This window comes from Bufo bufo, chromosome 2 (genome assembly GCF_905171765.1).
Source record: "Bufo bufo chromosome 2, aBufBuf1.1, whole genome shotgun sequence".
Lineage (NCBI taxonomy): Eukaryota > Metazoa > Chordata > Amphibia > Anura > Bufonidae > Bufo > Bufo bufo.
Window position 1 is genome coordinate 707,782,894 of NC_053390.1, and position 21,425 is coordinate 707,804,318.

The window sequence follows — 21,425 nt, forward strand, 5'->3', positions numbered from 1 at the left end:
TTACCTCATAATATACACACAAAGATGCCGCATGCTGCATGCTAATGAGCTGATTGGAGTCCAGCGTGATGTCATTGAGTCCAGCGTATATTTAATTCAGAGCTATAGCCACTCCCCCACCCACCTGCTGCTGATTCCTATGGAAACAAACTGTCATTCAGCAGCAGGTTGGCTGGGAGAGTCAGGAGCTCATGAATATTCATGACTCATCATTATTAGCTGGAGCTTTTCAATACAAGATGTTGGCAGATTGACTTGGTCAATTAAAGAAAGTGACCCAGCATTGTGCTAAGAGAATCAGTCACTTATTTATGTTGCCCTTAGTTAGGACACCATAAAACTGGTGACAGGTTCCCTTTAAGGTTAATATTTAAAGTTGTAACATTTCATACCAGTGGTAAAAGGAGCCAGACAGCAGCTTAGGTTGATTGACTGCAAAAAATTGGACAAAAGTCATATGGAAGACATATAGCTATCATCCTGTGGGTGCCCACCCCCACTTGCCTTTCATTGATTTGATGTTTGTATTTAGGAGCCCTGCATTTTCCCCTTCCGCTCCTGCCTCCTTGACCAATGATTTGAAGGCAATGTGTATCTGCCTGTACACAGAGTCCATGAAGGGGCACAGGGAGTGCTGCTGTATCCTTGTAGTATCTATTAACAGGCATCACATCTTTGATCATTCTTGTTGATGCACAATTATTTCAACTCATCAACTGCTACCTTATTAATCTCATGCTTTAAAACATTCATAATACCAACCATATATTTTATTTTTTCTTAGAATGAGTGATTTAATACATCGTCGTCAGAAGATGCCCTGGCTGTGGCCAGATTTTATTTTTTCTCGTTTAAATATTGGAAAGAGACATGACAAAAACTTAAAAATTCTCCATTCATTTACTGACCAGGTTAGTGATGTTATCATGCATTCCCTTTATGATACTTTGGAGAGAGTTCAGAGAAGAGCTACTAAACTAGTACATGGATTGCAGGATAAAACTTACCAGGAAAGATTAAAGGACCTTAACATGTATAGCTTGGAAGAAAGACGAGACAGAGGGGATATGATAGAAACTTGTAAATACATAAAGGGAATCAACAAGATAAAAGAGGAGAGAATATTTAAAAGAAGAAAAACTACCACAAGAGGACATAGTTTTAAATTAGAGGGGCAAAGGTTTAAAAGTAATATCAGGAAGTATTACTTTACTGAGAGAGTAGTGGATGCATGGAATAGCCTTCCTGCAGAAGTGGTAGCTGCAAATACAGTGAAGGAGTTTAAGCATGCATGGGATAGGCATAAGGCCATCCTTCATATAAGATAGGGCCAGGGGCTATCCATAGTACTCAGTATATTGGGCAGACTAGATGGGCCAAATGGTTCTTATCTGCCGACACATTCTATGTTTCTATGTTTCTATGTTTTTATGTTACGCTGCTTTAGAATGTGACACTGCTTACAGGTTGAATCGTAAGACCAACTACAAGTTTGGTGCCCCAACATTACTGTCTGTCCGCAATAAAGTAGTAGTAGTACTCTTGTGGATGAATGGACACAAATACCCTCACCATTCTGGAAGAGTCATATCAATTCCAACATGATTTAGGACTGATGCGAGTTCACAGGTTCAGCCATGTAGAGTATACTTTGCAGTGCTGTGAAAAATTAGCCCTTTCTGAATTTCTTCTTTTTTTTAAATGTTTGTCACACTTGATTGTTTCATCATCAATCTACTTTTAACTAAGATAACATAAAAAAAAGGTAACCCAAGTAAATGCAAAATGCTGTTTTTATATGGTGATTTCATTTATTGAAGAACAATGAATGATGTTCAACCATACTTGAACTTATGTGTAAAAGTAACTTCCCCCCTTAGCTATGAAATCAACCTATTGACCAAATTCAACTGACAATGGAGTTTAATTTCACTAGCCACACCCAGATACGATTACTAACAGGCCTGTTAAATCTAAAAATCACTTAAATATAACCTGTCTGGTAATGTGAAGCAGACTAGAAGGTCTCGAAAGGCAGTACATGATGCCACGTTGTAAAGAGATTCAAATACAGACGCAAAACACACAGTGTTTGGCAAAAAATAACTCTAGATGACTAATATTCACTAATATTCTGTTGACATATGAGTGAAAGTTGGAACTTTTTGGAAGATATGAGTCCCCTTACATCTGGTCAAAAGCTAACTTTACATTCCACCATTAGAACATCTCATCAGCAGTCAAACATGTATTCTGCTCTTTATTTGAAAATCCTGAAGAAGAATGTCCACCCATCAGCTTGCGACTTAAAGCTCAGTGCGCCTGCGCCGATGACATCACCGAAAGAGAAGACGTCATCGGCGCAGGCGCACTCAGGGAGTGCTGAGGAGACGAGCCTCCTCATCTCAGAGCGCCTGCGCCGAATGACCAGAGGCGACGATTTTTGAAATACTGACAGGGCCGGCCGGAGGAGGAGATCACGGCTGGCCCTGTCAATCAACACGGCGAGGGGGCGGTTTTCTGCTGCGGCTACCAGCAAGTAGACGCCCTACTTGCTGGTAGAGCCCTGATTTACATATTATAAAACTTCGTTTTCTAAAGAATCGGCTGCATGAAAGTAAGTAAGACTATTATATTCTCCTATATCGCGCTATAAGGAATCTAACTATCCAAAAAAAAAAAAAGAAGAGTTTTGTGGGGTGACAGAAACCCTTTAACAGTTAAACTGGTGTGCCATAAGTTTAGATGTAAACGCCATGTAAATCTGGGTTGTGGAACAACCTCTCTGGGTCTGTGCTGGATATACTGTATTTCTTGTTATATACTGTAGTTCCTTGGTTTCATTGCATTAAATATTGGGATGTAGCTAGAGGTATTCCACTCTAATACCCTCTAATACAAGAACACTAATGTCATATTTTGTTAATATAGTATCGTTAAACTACAGTAATCACAATAATTCATTTTTTTTTAGACAATTTTAGAAAGAGCACAAGAACTGAAGAATGCCAATGCCAATGTTGAGCAAGAAGATGATAATGTCAGTGAAGAAACTAAGAAAACCAAAAAAAGGAGTGCCTTCTTAGATATGCTTCTGAAAGTAACCGATGAAGCGGGCAATACATTAAGCTATAAGGACATCCGTGAAGAAGTTGATACATTCATGTTTGAGGTACTGTGTATGCATGTTATGTAGTTACTGCTTTACTCTCTGTTAAAATGTCATCAGATACCCACACCACAATGAGAGGGTGAAAGGCAGTATATATTTCATACCCAAGGTACATTTAAAAATGTTAATCATAATATACGTAGACCCTTTTTAAGAATGACAATCTTATTTGTGGGTGATTAAGGGCACCCGATTACCTTAAAAAGTGCACTAAGACATATTGCAAATGGTTATCTAAAGCTAATAACCCCTTTACAGTGACTCAATTAGCCAGCAGGGTACTTTTCTGGTAAACTGTATCAAGAGATTGTAGGATTCATTATGTTATTATAGTTTAATTTTTATTTTATTAGAATTTGTTTTTCCTTACTTTTAGCTTGCTTACTTTTTCATTAAATAGTAAGATCCAAGCCACCAGGGAACTGTTCAGGAAAAACTAGTAACAAATGACAGAAAGAAAAAAACAAGTTAGCTGTGTTCATCCATGGCGTATTTTCCGCTTTCTTCAGTATTTTATATGTCCAGGGGTATTAAGGCTAGTTGATTATTTTATACAATGAAATACTGTATGCTAAATATTTCGAAATCTTAATTTAAAGGGGTTATACGATATCTAAAATATCCCCTCCCCACATGCCTGGGCCTCTTGTATAGATTATACTTACCTGCTCTCCTGCACCCTTGTCGCTCCTGATCCCTGCACATCTGCAGCTACATTTGCCCTTCGCTTGGATCAAAACATCCAGCGATGGGGGAACAGTCCATAGCAGGCCACAATGCGGACCAACTTCAAGGGGGATGCAGTGGCAGAAACGCCGGGATCCGGAGCGACATGGGTGCCGGGGAGCAGGTAAGTATAATCCATGCAAGGTGCCCGGGCATTGGGGGGGATATTTTAGATATTAGATACCGTAACCCCGAATCATCCATTCACTGATATTATGATACAACACAGTATTACAATTCATATTTGTCCTACAATTCACATATTTTTATGTTTAGGGTCATGATACTACAGCTGCTGGACTTAACTGGTCCATGTTTTTATTGGGATCTCATCCTGATGTTCAGGAAAAGGTTCACAAAGAGCTAGATGACGTATTTGGTAAGACCTGTCTCCAAAAAAATATTCCTTAACCATATTATTATCGGCTATGTCATACACATGAACACATTAGTGACCACCCACACATGTTTTACAGCAGTCACTACTCCTTTTTACAGAGGTGCAGATTTGTTTTTAACCCAACGCAGGTGTTTTGCTCTAACAGCCTGGAATGGAAGACCTTCAATCCTGGTGACTTAACCACTTAGATGCCATGTTAAATAGCAACTGCAGCATCCAAGTGGTTTCAGAGGAAGGAGGCTTCCTACATCACTCACTGGGCCTCTTGCAAATGGGATCACAGGGTGCTGATGCTTTATACGGTATGACAGTCAGGGGTGTAATGAAGGCGCCCAAGTCTGCCTTCTGTAAATGCCTATTAGGTCATGCCAGAGACACGGCCTAATAGATTGTGTACATATATAATTAGTACAGTGTTTTATCAAGGCGATTGAATGATGGCATGTCCAAGTCTCATTGTGGTACTAATAGGAAGTAAAAATAGGAATTACATAAAGTTTTATTTAAAAAAAAAATCCCTGAAAAAGTTTTTAAATGAAAAAAATTTAGGAAAAAATCAAATGTCCTCCCCTTATTTGGTATTGCCCCATCTGTAACTACCTGAACTATTGTCAGAATTGGTGATTTTTGCTTATATGCCAAATAAAAAAAATGGACTAGAAATATTACCAATAATAAGTTGTACCACAAAAATCAAGCGATCACACAGCTCTGTCAAAATAAAAATATTAAGGGTCTTGGGATACAGTGATACAAAAATTAGTTTAAAGAGTTTATATTGCGCAAATGCAGTAAAACAGGTATATACAGTATATTTGGTACTGCTGTAATCATGCTATTTATTCTGCACAGACTAAAGTCTTTCTGCTAAAATAAACCACACACAGCTCAGTAGAAAGGAAAAATAAAAAGTTATGGAACTTGGGATGTGGCGATGCAAAAAAAATAAAAAAATATATATATATACAGTACAGACCAAAAGTTTGGACACACCTTCTCATTCTGAGTTTTCTTTATTTTCATGACTATGAAAATTGTAGATTCACACTGAAGGCATCAAAACTATGAATTAACACATGTGGAATTATATACATAACAAACAAGTGTGAAACAACTGAAAATATGTCATATTCTAGGTTCTTCAAAGTAGCCACCTTTTGCTTTGATTACTGCTTTGCACACTCTTGGCATTCTCTTGATGAGCTTCAAGAGGTAGTCCCCTGAAATGGTTTTTACTTCACAGGTGTGCCCTGTCAGGTTTAATAAGTGGGATTTCTTGCCTTATAAATGAGGTTGGGACCATCAGTTGCGTTGAGGAGAAGTCAGGTGGATACACAGCTGATAGTCCTACTGAATAGACTGTTAGAATTTGCATTATGGCAAGAAAAAAGCAGCTAAGTAAAGAAAAACGAGTGGCCATCATTACTTTAAGAAATGAAGGTCAGTCAGTCAGCCGAAAAATTGGGAAAACTTTGAAAGTAAGGGCTATTTGACCATGAAGGAGAGTGATGGGGTGCTGCGCCAGATGACCTGGCCTCTACAGTCACCGGACCTGAACCCAATCGAGATGGTTTGGGGTAAGCTGGACCGCAGAGTGAAGGCAAAAGGGCCAACAAGTGCTAAACATCTCTGGGAACTCCTTCAAGACTGTTGGAAGACCATTTAAGGGGACTACCTCTTGAAGCTCATCAAGAGAATGCCAAGAGTGTGCAAAGCAGTAATCAAAGCAAAAGGTGGCTACTTTGAAGAACCTAGAATATGACATATTTTCAGTTGTTTCACACTTGTTTGTTATGTATATAATTCCACATGTGTTAATTCATAGTTTTGATGCCTTCATAGTCATGAAAATAAAGAAAACTCTTTGAATGAGAAGGTGTGTCTAAACTTTTGGTCTGTACTGTATATATTGAGTGTTTGTGTACCCCAAAATGGTGCAATTAAAACAAGCCCTCATACAGTTACTTTGCTGAAGAAATATAAACAAATATAGGTCTTGGAATGTGTCATTTGAAAAATGAGAACAATTGCTTGGTCATTAAGGCCTAGTCACTAAGGGGGCTAAACTGTTTAGCCTGTTAAGCATGGATTATTTATGTGTAATGTAGAAATAACATAAAGTTATGTTGTAGACAAATTATAGGGATTGTCCAAGTTTAAAAAACTGTCAGCAGCTGTAAATGGTCTAAACTAACAAAAGAACCCTGCAGAATGGTAAGAATTTACTTATATCAACAATTTGCTAAGGCAATAAATACCCTATTATTCCACCTTGTGTAATGTACGAGTAAATATAAAATATAACTTTTAATATAGATTCACTAAAAGCATAAGTGGTTGCAGTGGGACGAAAGACAAAATAACATACATACATATAAACACATATATTGCCACCGTCTAGGGCCGCGGTAAGATAGTAATGGTTTGATCTTACCCCGTCCTGTAGACACACGATCAGATAGACGGTGGATGGCGTCAGTGCCCCGGTGTAATGATGGGCACTGGTGACCAAATGCTTCTGTGCGTATGGCAAACTGGACACTCCTATAATGCCCTGGTCTAGAGCCCTCCCTATATGGATGGTTAGGGGCTATCCTCATAGACCTGCCTCAACGACACAGAGCACCCGCCCCGACAGGGGCGACCCCATACGGAACCTGTCCCTAAATGGGGCCTATTCCCTGTAAATCCCTTACTGTATAGCCCTACATGCCATGTTTCGTTCCATTAGAATTGGAACTTGTCAGGGGCTTATTCAAGTCAGAAGGTTTCTACAAAAACACAGAAAAAGACACGCAAAAAAAACCGCGGTCACTAAATGTGCTTAGTCTAATGTACATTCACGTAACATTGTTAGGTATGTATTCTCTACTTACTACTTCAGGAGAAAGTTTCTTTCCTTCTAGGTACGAGACAGTATGGACGGTCAGCGGTACACGTCCCTACCAGGGTATGGGAAAGTGTCCCCAACGATACCCTCGCCTCACCGCAAGATGCCAGCAGTGCGGAGACACAGCATGTACTGCTGCGTCGCCTTTTAAAACAAGTGCCTCCAGCTGTTACCACCCTTTTGCTCCGCCTTCTCACGGTGGAACGCATATGGAACGCACACCGTTCCCATGCGCTCCACATCACCGGAAGTTGGCGTCACATGATCCCTCGGGCTGCCGGAAGTTACATGCATCTGTATCTGAGCGTCGCCCGTCGCCCTGCAACCGGATGACGCGCAGACACTACAAGCTGGTGAACCGTCTGATGCCGGACGGTAGCTTCATTTAATACAATCATTCAGATATGGATTTCTTAGGCAGGTTTCACATCCATACCTATGCCCGCATAAGGTTAATCGCGGGGTACAGATAGGTGGAATGTGTTCCTACACAGATTAAATCATTACCAATTATATCATCATTAGTGGTCGTACAGACGACGTGCCACCGTATGTAAACCAGATCTTTATAGTACTACGGCAGTCGTGCCATCATCATCATTGGTCATTCAAATGAAGCATGTAAAGCTCTGTTGTTCATTGAGACCATTGGGATATACCGTCTTCAGATAGAAAATCCATCTCGCCTCACATTGGAGGATTCTCTTATCCCAGTCGCCGCATCTTAATGGTGGCTTCACTTTTTCGATGCCCATAAAGGAGAGGCACCTCAAGTCCCCACCATGTTCAATGCGTACATGGCGCGAGACTGCGGTGTCCCTACAATTGTTGATGTCACTTATATGCTCGCCAATCCTCCTTCTCAGCTCCCTCTTTGTTTTGCCAACATATTCCTTGTTACAGGAACATGTGATTTTATAGACAATTCCTACAGTTTTGCAGTTTATCAGATCCCTGATAACATAGGTTTTCCCCGTATTGCTGCTCCTAAAAGATTTTCCGCACTGCATTTACTTACAGGCTACGCACCCACTACATCTGTAGTTACCATGAATTCCCTTTTCCAGCCAAGTTTTTGGTGCTGGTTTTGGGGAGAAATGACTGTTCACCGTCCAGTCACGTACACTTTTTCCCCTCCTGTATGTTATACTTGGGTGTTCTTTTATGGTAGCACAGAGGTCAGGGTCCATCCTGAGTACATGCCAGTGTTTAGCAATTATTTCTCTTATGCCTGTAGAGGCCTCATTAAACGTACTAATTAAACGTGTTGGATCTCTGTTGGAGACACATTATCATTGCTGCTTGTCTTATTGGGGGTGAGGAGGGAACTACGAGTACGGGCTTTTGCGGCTTTATAGGCTGGTGTTAATGTGCCAATGGGGTAACCCCGGTCCATAAAACGTTTTTTTCAGGTTGGTCGCCTGTCTCTGGAATTTTGCCTCCTTAGAACAATTTCTCCTTATTTACACGTAACTTATCAGACTTCAAAGAAAACAAAGCCTATATACTTTTGAGTGAGAAAGGGAGAACAGAAAGAGACACTGATTTGTCTTCAACAGAGACTGACCAATCTGAGTCTGACAAAGAACAATCAGGCAGCAGAAGGAATACGGCCAGAGGGAGGGGGCGTGGGAGAAGAAATTATAGAGGTAATTCCTATAATAAAAGCAGAACCTGTCCTACCCCTTAAGAACCTGTCCTACCCCTTAAGAAACCACTCCCAGCAACAACTGACTGTAGTACAGGCCCAAAAATTATTAATCTGTCCTCCTATTGCCTAACTGAATCTGAAAACAGTATTTTGGAAAAGGGGCTCTAATTTGTACCGACACCCAGGTTCAACCTCTTTAGGACAATAGTTGATATTAATTTATTTGTTCGCAAATTAAGGTGGTTTAAAAACTTCCGCAATATAGAAAAGAAACAGAGTTTGGAACTGGGGGTCCCAACAAATATGGTGGCAGACGTGAGACTTTTACAGAGTCTAGCGGCTCCACCAGAAACAGCACTTGGGGAGGGGCCGTTCACACCACTAAAGAACAGGAGTACTAGAACAGCACCAACTACCGATACAAATTGTATTAACGTATTCCTGAATTTAGTGAGTACTGAATTGGAGTCAACACACTTACACTCAGCCCCTCAAAACTGCACACAGGAGGAGCCACGGGCACTAGAGAGCCTAGCACAAAACAAGAATATAACTATTAAGCCCTCTGACAAGGGTGGAAACACCGTCATTATGGACACAGACGGTTATAAAACTTTTGGCCTCGCGTGACTGCTATGAGATTCTGGAGGGAGACCCCACGACCAAATATAAACATGAACTCAAGAATATATTGGATACAGCAAAAAATAATAAATTAATCAGTCAGATTGAATATGATTTTCTCCTCCCACAGCACCCACAGATAGCAACATTCTATTGTCTCCCAAAAGTGCATAAAGGGTGCGACCCACTTAAGGGCCGCCCAATAGTATCGGGCATAAACAGTTTAAGCCAAAATGTGGGAATCTATATAGATAAAATTCTATCACCCTTCGTGCAATCACTTCCCTCATACGTTAGGGATACAGGAGACCTGTTAAAACAGCTAGAGGGTATACATCTAGAGGATGGGTGCATACTAGGAAGCATTGACGTGGAGGCCCTGTATTCATCCATTCCACATGAATGGGGCCTACACGCAGTGGCACATTTCTTGTGCACACGTGGATGCCAATTTGTGGCACATAACAGCTTGGTTCTTCAGTTATTGGAGTTTGTACTACATAGGAATTATTTCCTTTTCAATGGCAAATTTTACCGCAAGCTCAGGGGCACCGCGGTGGGGTGTTCATGTGCCCCATCGTACGCAAATCTGCTCTTGGGCTGGTGGGAAGATACCCTTGTTTTCTGTGATGAGACTATACGTGAGGTCCAAAATGTCCAGATATGGGCACGTTATATTGATGACGTGCTGGTCATCTGGAAGGGCTGCTCTAAGTCCTTCTCTGAATGGGCAACTGGCCTAAACAAGAATCAGATTGGCCTACGTTTCACTTCAGAGTGTGATGAGAAACAGCTGCCATTCCTGGATATCCTCATTATTAAAAATCAGGACAGTTGTCTTGAAACAACAATTTTCTGTAAACCGACCTCGACGAATTCCCTCCTGAGGTGGGACAGTTGCCACCCTTTCCCCCTCAGGAGGGGAATTCCTCGGGGCCAATACTTAAGAATAAGGAGAAATTGTTCTAAGGAGGCAGAATTCCAGAGACAGGCGACCAACCTGAAAAAACGTTTTATGGATCGGGGTTACCCCATTGGCACATTAACACCAGCCTATAAAGCCGCAAAAGCCCGTACTCGTAGTTCCCTCCTCACCCCCAATAAGACAAGCAGCAATGATAATGTGTCTCCAACAGAGATCCAACACGTTTAATTAGTACGTTTAATGAGGCCTCTACAGGCATAAGAGAAATAATTGCTAAACACTGGCATGTACTCAGGATGGACCCTGACCTCTGTGCTACCATAAAAGAACACCCAAGTATAACATACAGGAGGGGAAAAAGTGTACGTGACTGGACGGTGAACAGTCATTTCTCCCCAAAACCAGCACCAAAAACTTGGCTGGAAAAGGGAATTCATGGTAACTACAGATGTAGTGGGTGCGTAGCCTGTAAGTACATGCAGTGCGGAAAATCTTTTAGGAGCAGCAATACGGGGAAAACCTATGTTATCAGGGATCTGATAAACTGCAAAACTGTAGGAATTGTCTATAAAATCACATGTTCCTGTAACAAGGAATATGTTGGCAAAACAAAGAGGGAGCTGAGAAGGAGGATTGGCGAGCATATAAGTGACATCAACAATTGTAGGGACACCGCAGTCTCGCGCCATGTACGCATTGAACATGGTGGGGACTTGAGGTGCCTCTCCTTTATGGGCATCGAAAAAGTGAAGCCACCATTAAGATGCGGCGACTGGGATAAGAGAATCCTCCAATGTGAGGCGAGATGGATTTTCTATCTGAAGACGGTATATCCCAATGGTCTCAATGAACAACAGAGCTTTACATGCTTCATTTGAATGACCAATGATGATGATGGCACGACTGCCCTAGTACTATAAAGATCTGGTTTATATACGGCGGCGTCTGTATGACCACTAATGATGATATAACTGGTAATGATTTAATCTGTGTAGGAACACATTCCTCATATCTGTACCCCGCGATTAACCTTATGCGGGCATAGGTATGGATGTGAAACCTGCCTAAGAAATCCATATCTGAATGATTGTATTAAATAAAGCTACCGTCCGGCATCTGAGACGGCTCACCAGCGTGTAGTGTCTGCGTGTCATCCGGTTGCTGGGCGACGGGCGACGCTCAGATACAGATGCATGCAACTTCCGGCAGCCCGAGGGATCATGTGACGCCAACTTGATGTGGAGCGCATGAGAACGGCGTGCGTTCAATATACGTTCCACCGTGAGGAGGCCCTGGTTTTAAAAGGCGACGCAGCAGTACATGCTGTGTCTCCGCACTGCTGGCATCTTGCGGTGAGGCGAGGGTATCGTTGGGGGACACTTTCCCATACCCTGGTAGGGACGTGTACCGCTGACCGTCCATACTGTCTCGTACCTAGAAGGAAAGAAACTTTCTCCTGAAGTAGTAAGTAGAGAATACATACCTAACAATGTTACGTGAATGTACATTAGACTAAGCACATTTAGTGACCGCGTTTTTTTTTGCGTGTCTTTTTCTGTGTTTTTGTAGAAACCTTCTGACTTGAATAAGCCCCTGACGAGTTCCAATTCTAATGGAACGAAACATGGCATGTAGGGCTATACAGTAAGGGATTTACAGGGAATAGGCCCCATTTAGGGACAGGTTCCGTATGGGGTTGCGCCTGTCGGGGCGGGTGCTCTGTGTCGTTGAGGCAGGTCTATGAGGATAGCCCCTAACCATCCATATAGGGAGGGCTCTAGACCAGGGCATTATAGGAGTGTCCAGTTTGCCATACGCACAGAAGCATTTGGTCACCAGTGCCCATCATTACACCGGGGCACTGACGCTATCCACCGTCTATCTGATTGTGTGTCTACAGGACGGGGTAAGATCAAACCATTAGTATCTTAGCGCGGTCCTAGACGGTGGCAATATATGTGTTTATATGTATGTATGTTATTTTGTCTTTCGTCCCACTGCAACCACTTATGCTTTTAGTGAATCTATAGTAAAAGTTATATTTTATATATACTCAGTCCACATGTGATAAATAAGTTAATTAGAGGTGTGACATATTTCTGCACATATGTTACCTGGTGCATAGAGATACTTTTTTGTATATACCGTAAGTACTGTACGAGTAACACATAATTTTTAGTCCACATTCTCATGACTATTAAACAGTAAAAACTCCTGAAGTAGATAATGAAGGTAACAACTTTTGATTTGTTAATCAGTACATCATTTTTTACTCATGTCCTAAAACTATATCCACTGTTTTATTCTCCTTAGGTCAGTCTGACCGGCCAGTGACAATGGATGACATGAAGAAGCTACGATATCTCGAAGCAGTTGTTAAAGAAGCTCTTCGACTTTACCCTTCAGTGCCATTCTTCGCACGCACCATTACTGAAGATTGCACCATAAGTAAGACATTTTATCAGTCATTTCAATGGGAATGTCTGACATCTAGGGAAAATATAATTATTTTTGTATTTGCATACATTTGAACCTGATATTATGTGTTGGAAAATTAGTAAGACATGAGAGAAAGTACAATGCTGCAATTTTGTGTTATGTGCATAGCCACATATACAGTACCTATAATATAGCTGTGTATGACTTAGTCTTATGTTTAATTTTACAGGAGGTTTTACTGTACCGAAAGGTGTGAATGTAGTCATTTTGCCCTTTGCCCTTCACCGAGATCCAGAATATTTTCCTGAACCTGAGGAATTTAAGCCAGAAAGGTTTCTTCCTGAGAATGCAAGCGGGCGCAATCCATATGCTTATATACCTTTTTCTGCAGGTCTCAGGAACTGCATTGGTAAGTGGCGAAATGGATAATACTTGTATAAATGTGTGTGTGTGTGTGTGTATACAGTTCAGTTAATGTTATAAATAGTTTTGTGGTTTATGTACACTGGCACAGAAACTGTATGGCTTTTCAAAGGGACATTTCTATCAACATGTTTTTCTTTATCACATATCAACAACCTATATGTATTTTTCATTTATTCAACTTCTTTTCCTGGCTCTTAACTTCCACTTCCAAAAGTTAGGACAGTCAGACCATCATTGTGACCAGATAGAGCCCCCTATAGTGACTCAATTAGAGCATCACACATTACCCTCATCTGTGCAATGGTCTTCAGTAAAGATCTTTTTTCAGCCTATCAAGAGTACAATAGAGCTGTCATACCATTATCCAAATTCTACACCTACTATCATGAGGATTACCCTTCAGATAACATCATGCTCTCACAGCAGCAGTAAAATGACAGTGTATCATCTATTATTTGTTTTTACTGCTGGAGAAGGATAATATTTTGGATTTTATTTTCACTGGTAAAAAAACGCTGAAATGAAAAAGAAAAACAAACAACATTTCTAAAAACATTTTTCTATGAATATTGAGTTTAAAAAAATTACATTTTCTGACGACAGAGTTCCTTTAGGTTCAGAGCCATAAAGCCTCAATGCGCTACTGCACAGATGTTGGGCAATCTGTGTATGGATCTATTTTCCCCTAGATTTAAATAGTAGAATGCATATGGAGTATGATGGAAAATGAGAAAAAAAATCCAAAGGATACAGATATACCATCGCTAGCGCTCCCTACAGAATCGCGGCAGCGCAAAGCGATTTCCAATTCAATTAGCAAAACCGAATCGCGTAAATAGCCATTGAGAAAATTCAGTGTGCAATGTTGGTTTGTGAACACCAGATGGCGCATGGAACTACAGTCAGTTAGTTAGTTCCCGTGTGCTATACAGTGTCTCTGTACACACTGATGCCGTGCGCTCCAGGGCACCAGCAGTGAAAGGGTCTCCAGCAGGAATCCTGTGCCCTGGAGAGCTGGCAGAGCCATGACCTGTGACCACACACACTGCACATCATAAGGAGGACTAATGACAGCACATCCTAAGGCTGGCAGACACACACTACACATGGGTAAAGTCGGTGCAGGGCTGGTAGATCACTGCAAACACAATCCTCGTATTTTTATGAATAAAAATGAATAATTTGATTTTTAATTATGAATAATTAAAAAAACTGAGGCGCTGAACTGAACCATAGAAAGTACCATACAGAACTGTAAATCTCACCACTTCATCCCCTGAGCAAATAATTTAATGCTAGTAGAAAGGGGATTAAAAGGTTAATCGACAGAAGGCCAGTGGGGAGCTGCTCAACAGCTAATGTTATTGTATTTAATTAATATTTAAAAAAAATGGCAGCATCTCTGTATCCTAATAACAGTAATCTGCCATTTTCTTCACTGCCAGGTCTTTATATAGCTCTGGATCGCTCAATACAGAATATTTAGCCAATCACATTCTAGTTCCCACAGTCTTGGGAACCAATCACAGGCCGGTTCTCTGGCAATCCAGCTTAATTGGTGATGACAGCTTGTCAAAACAATTATGTCATATTGGTTAACAAGGTATTTAACCTTAATTTCCGTGAGAACCGGCCTGTGATTGGTTCCCATGACCATGCTATAAAAAGACCTGGCAGTGAAGAAAATGGCAGATTACTGTTATTAGGATACAGAGATGCTGCCATTTTTTTTATATTAATTAAATACAATGACATTAGGTGTTGAGCAGCTGGCCTCCTGTCGATTAACCTTTTTATCCCCTTTCTACTAGCAATTTTCAATAGTAAAATTTAATATATATATGTGTATATACATGTGCGCATATATGTGTATATATGTGTGTGTGTCTGTGTATACATGCATGTATGTATATATATGTTTGTGCGTGTATATAAATATATATATATATGTATTTATATATATATACATATTATAATTATATTATTATTTATATTATAATATAATTTGTAATATATTTTTATATTTGCAAAAAATGCATTGCCAGTTATCAATAATATCAGTTTTTACATTTCTATGAAGTCATGCATTGCGATTGGTAGTGGAACTATGTATATACACAATATACTGCTGCACTGGATATAAATATAACATAAAACACTTCTGAGGACTTAAAGAGGACCTTTCACCTGGAAAAACATTGTGACTTACTATTATCCCTGGGCGCTGCTCCGTTCTCCCGTTATGTCCTCCGGTATCTTCGCTCAGTAAGTTATAGTAGGCGGTGTCTGCCCTTGTTCTGTGGGCGTCTCCTTCTCCTAGGCTGTAGCGCTGGCCAATCGCAGCGCAGAGCTCACAGCCTGGGAGGTTTTTTTCTCCCAGGCTGTGAGCTGTGCGCTGCGATTGGCCAGCGCTACAGCCTAGGAGGAGGAGACGCCCAGCAGAACAAAGGCAGTCTCCGCCTACTATAACTTACTGAGCGAAGATACCGGAGGACATAACGGGAGAACGGAGCGGCGCCCAGGGATAATAGTAAGTGCAGTGAGATCCCTGGGTGCCGCTGTATATTTCAGGATACTTAGTTCACAATGTTTTTCCAGGTGAAAGGTCCTCTTTAAGCTTATATTAACAAATCGAATGTTAGTCAGTTCCTGTAAAGAGCCTTTGTTCTGCTAAAGAAAGTACTGTATGCACTACTCCCTTTTTTTTTTGGAGAGCAATAGATACCTGAATATATACATGTAATTACAAACATATAATATATATACAGTACAGACCAAAAGTTTGGACACACCTTCTCATTCAAAGAGTTTTCTTTATTTTCATGACTATGAAAATTGTAGATTCACACTGAAGGCATCAAAACTATGAATTAACACATGTGGAATTATATATATAACAAACAAGTGTGAAACAACTGAAAATATGTCATATTCTAGGTTCTTCAAAGTAGCCACCTTTTGCTTTGATTACTGCTTTGCACACTCTTGGCATTCTCTTGATGAGCTTCAAGAGGTAGTCCCCTGAAATGGTTTTCACTTCACAGGTGTGCCCTGTCAGGTTTAATAAGTGGGATTTCTTGCCTTATAAATGGGGTTGGGACCATCAGTTGCGTTGAGGAGAACTCAGGTGGATACACAGCTGATAGTCCTACTGAATAGACTGTTAGAATTTGTATTATGGCAAGAAAAAATCAGCTAAGTAAAGAAAAACTAGTGGCCATCATTACTTTAAGAAATGAAGGTCAGTCAGTCAGCTGAAAAATTGGGAAAACTTTGAAAGTAAGGGCTATTTGACCATGAAGGAGAGTGATGGGTTGCTGCGCCAGATGACCTGGCCTCCAAAGTCACCGGACCTGAACCCAATCGAGATGGTTTGGGGTGAGCTGGAACGCAGAGTGAAGGCAAAAGGGCCAACAAGTGCTAAGCATCTCTGGGAACTCCTTCAAGACCGTTGGAAGACCATTTCAGGGGACTACCTCTTGAAGCTCATCAAGAGAATACCAAGAGTGTGCAAAGCAGTAATCAAAGCAAAAGGTGGCTACTTTGAAGAACCTAGAATATGACATATTTTCAGTTGTTTCACACTTGTTTGTTATGTATATAATTCCACATGTGTTAATTCATAGTTTTGATGCCTTCATAGTCATGAAAATAAAGAAAACTCTTTGAATGAGAAGGTGTGTCCAAACCTTTGGTCTGTACTGTATATATATATATATATATATATAGATACATGTATACACAGACACGCACATATATACACATATATACATACATGTATATGAACTTTACTGGGGCTCTGAATAGGGTTGCATCCCCCTCCCCCTACAGTGATCTTGCTGTCTGTGAATTAGATCGCACGCTATCTCTCTACACACTGCCCTCTCATGCAGTGAAAGCCCGGAGACAAAAGGAACTCCCTGTTTGGGGGAAGTGGGGTATTGTCTGCAGGCTGAAAGTGCAGGTTATTTTTCTGCTGGAGACCCTTTCACTGCTGGTGCCTTTCACTGCGCTTCTGGTTATACTGCCGCTCAGCGTGAGGTACTATAGAAATGTGAAGGAAGCAAGGGGATGAAAGGGTTAATGGGCCTTTTGACAGGAGGTCAGGGGGACGCTCCAGAACATCCAGGGTAAATAAAAATAAAAAAAGGACAGTATCTCTGCCTCCCCAAAAATGTAGACTGCCATTTTCTGACTGGTCCTTATATAAATAAATAAATAAAATATATGTAAATGTATGTAAATAGGAAAAATGCAAAAATAATCATTTAAAAATGAATGCAAGTTTTTCACATATAAAAATATTGGGTTGCTCAACCAGGAGTAATAATGGATAGGTGCACTGCTAAAAGACTCACACAATATAGTTGTAAATAAATAAATAAATAGTAGCAGGCAACACTTACAAATGGAGTACGTGTTTTTTTTAACTAAAATCAGGACAATAGCTAAAATAATGACCAGCAATAAAAAATAGCAATGAATAAAAATTAGCAATACATATAAAATAGTGATAGATCCAGGAGCATACACAAACAAATAAATGAATATCCCATAAATAGGTCCATCACTAACTGCCTGCTGTCTCTGTTATATGGCAAATTCCATTAAAAGATCGAAGCGCTGACATTAATAGTTACTTACCAACTACTGCCACCTTGTCTATACTGCAACAAATTGCTGTGAACTTGGATACATATATATATATATATATATATTCTCTATTCTCCTATTCTATGCTGCTACAATTATATTAGAATATGGAAGTGAACTGAACTTGTCTTATTCCCCTCTGTGAATTGGAACACTATCTAACTCAGGTGCTGCTACATAAACTATGATATTTATGGGATATTAATTTATTTGTTTGTGTATGCTCCTGGATCTATCACTATTTTAAATTTATTGCTATTTAATTTTTTTTATTGCTGGTCATTATTTTAGCTATTTTCCTGATTTTAGTTAATAAACACGTACTCCACTTGTAAGGCCCCTTTCACACGGGCGAGAATTCCGCACAGCTGCAATGCGTGAGGTGAACGCATTGCACCCGCACTGAATTTAGACCCATTAATTTTTATGGGGCTGTGCAGATAAGCAGTGATTTTCACGCATCACTTGTGCGTTGCTTGAAAATCGCAGCATGCTCCTCTTTGTGCGTTTTCCAAGCAAAGCAGGCCCCATAGAAGTGAATGGGGTTGCGTGAAAATCACAAGCATCCGCAAGCAAGTGCGGATGTGGTGCGATTTTCACGCACGGTTTCTAGGAGACGTTCGGGATGGAGACCCGATCATTATTATTTTCCCTTATAACATGGTTATAAGGGAAAATAATAGCATTCTTAATACAGAATGCATAGTACAATAGGGGTGGAGGGGTTAAAAAAAAATAATATATATTTAATTCACCTTAATCTACTTGTTCGCGCAGCTCGTCTTCTTTTCTGTCTTCTTCTGTGCTGTGCACAGGAAAAGGACCTGTGGTGACGTCACTACGCTCATCACATGGTCCGTCACATGATCCATCACCATGGTAACAGATCATGTGATGGACCATGTGATGAGCGCAGTGACGTCATCAAAAGTCCTATTCCTCAAAGAAGAAGACAGAAGAGAAGCCGGGCTGCGTGAACAAGTGGATTAAGGTGAGTTAAATTATTTTTTATTAATTATTAACCCCTCCAGCCACTCCTCGCCCGTGTGAAAGGGGCCTTAGATCCTATTGTAGCCACACTGAGAGTGGGGGGTAGGGTGTAAAGTAAACAATGTATACCACGGTCAATAGACCAAACCAAATCCCTTTAGGGGTTTCTATCTAATATTAAAATATATATCTTTATTTCATCATTCTTAAAACATAAGTGTAATAGAAAAAAATATGTTTAAAATTGTCAGTGTGCAGCGGGGTTTTATATCTACTGAACTAGTAGCTGCTAGTAATTACCAGCGGCAACCAAGGGATCCTGTCCCCTTATTCAGTAATTATAGACACCTTTCAGGTGTTATATTTATATTTCTGTGGCAGACAGGTTGATGTCAATAGTTAGTGAGGATAGATATATTGCATTATCGGACTGTGCCAAAATTGAGTCTGGCAGGGATATGGGTATTTTACTATATTCGATCAACCCAGCAGTCTATCTGTGCGTGGCCAGCTTTGCGAGCCCTACACACATATCAGCTGTTCACCAGAGTCAGGCGCAGGCAGTGTAGTCAGCGATACTGAGGTATAATACTGCAATGTACACCATTAGTCGATCCTTTTGTATGTACTTGCAACCTTAATGCATCGCACTGATCACTGCGTGCTTCCAGTACCTATCTCCCCACATCCTTGTTATTTATAAGTACATGTATTGCATGAGGATCACACGTAAAATAAGTGCTGTGAGCTCAGCAAGGATCCAAAGTCTCTATTAAGTTGAAATAAAGTGTATTCACAGTGTCCCACACTAACAAGCAGGTAGGTATCAGAAAAATGTGGGCTGGATCGGGTCATAGCAATATATACGGGTCAATAAAAAACAAAAGGACAGTATTTTGGCTTTAAACATAAAGGGGACTGCCATTTTCTTTTCTGGCTGGTCCTTATATACCCCGGAGGGGTGTTTTCATTGGCTGAAGGAGTCACATGCCCTCCTCTGGCCTTTCACATTACTAAAAATAGGTTTCATTCATAGAATACTGAATAGGCAGCCAATGGGATACATTTTGAAACCAGTGTTTTGACAACCTGTCATCAGCAATTAACCTTAATTACCTGGGGACTGTCCCTGATTGGCTCTCGTGACCGTGGGAAAATGTATCCCATTGGCTGCAGTATTCTATGAATGAAACCAAGTGTTATTAATGTGAATGGCCATTAGGACTCCGCCTGGCATAGCATTACCACGGCAAAACTAAAATTAGCAAAATGTCAGAAATGAAAAGATTGATTCACCCAGACGCAATTATCATTTAAAAGTGATTGATTGAGGTGCTGCAGTTGGGTGATTTATTTAGCATCCCATATACATAATTAAAGTAGTGGAGCGGAGTAATTTATCAATCTAGTTGAGGCTGGAGGTGAGGCTCAGGCGGCTCCACTTCCAGGGACCTCCCCGGACTACGTCTCTATATCGCATAAGGCTTTTTTATTTTACGCTCACGCATTTCATAGAAAAGTTTAACATAAGGTGGGGGGGGGGGGGGTTGCACTTTTGAACGCTTTAGGCTGCCGTTCTGCTTTTGAAAGTACCAAAGCTGGCAGAGATCACCGAGCTGAGTTTGTACTTTACACTTTTACATAGTCACTCGATTCGCTGCAGCTTTGCTACATCTGTGAGCAAGTATTACCCTCCTTCTTAACCTTAAAACACTGCCGATACCATATAATACATCATGATGATAGCGAAACGGGTAAGGGTTACAGTAGATCCAGATTCGAATACTACTGCTTCATTTTGTACTTGTACTCAACACTGCCATCTACTGGCCATGTTATGTATTGCTATTGTGAAGAAGAGAAAATCGCGTTTCATTTGTAACTATATGCAAAAAAGAGGAGCACTAACGATATTGCATCTGTATGTGAGCTGCTACCACCTTCACTTTATTTTAGCATCCATGAGCCAAACATCGTTCAAGTGAGAACAGTTTCCATGAATACTTTGGATTGTTTCTCTTTTCTCTGGTTCCATATTGTGGCTGCACTGTATACAAGTCTGGACCAAGAGGATGCTGTAGCTGACACCAATTGATACTATGACAAGCTCTTCCTAGTAATGTTCCTGAATTACATGACCACAACAATTCATTTATACTTTTGTTTTATAACGTTTCTGTTTATGGAGCCCCCATCCTTTGTTTTTCTTCTTTTTTATAATATTTTTTTTATTTCAGATTCATTTAGTATCTGACAGAAAAAGTCTCAGTAGGCCTTGGTACATGCACCTCCATGAAACACATAATACAACTCAATGTACAGTTGTAACACAGCCGTGTCACCAAATTGTAGACAGGCATGCGCTAGCTTATTGCCTCTGAACTCCCAGATTGCAACCATTTTTCATGACAATCTCAGTGAGTTCATTTTTGCCTACATCAAAATGCTATGCAGAACCTGGCATAAAGAATATGTAATGAAGGTGTAAGTGTCCATTAATTCAGTAGAGGATACTAAGGGGGTCATTTA

General features: G+C 40.5%; 1 protein-coding gene across 1 annotated transcript in view; it reads left to right on the forward strand.

The window, feature by feature from the left end:
* The window catches only part of LOC120990164 (cytochrome P450 4V2), a 78,520-nt gene that overhangs the window by 46,454 nt on the left and 10,641 nt on the right, over positions 1 to 21,425 (forward strand). The window contains exons 6-10 of the mRNA XM_040418760.1: positions 785 to 911; positions 2,975 to 3,172; positions 4,175 to 4,277; positions 12,702 to 12,836; positions 13,057 to 13,236. Of these exons, the coding sequence (XP_040274694.1) occupies positions 785 to 911; positions 2,975 to 3,172; positions 4,175 to 4,277; positions 12,702 to 12,836; positions 13,057 to 13,236 (743 nt within the window). The remainder of the gene's footprint in view (positions 1 to 784; positions 912 to 2,974; positions 3,173 to 4,174; positions 4,278 to 12,701; positions 12,837 to 13,056; positions 13,237 to 21,425) is intronic.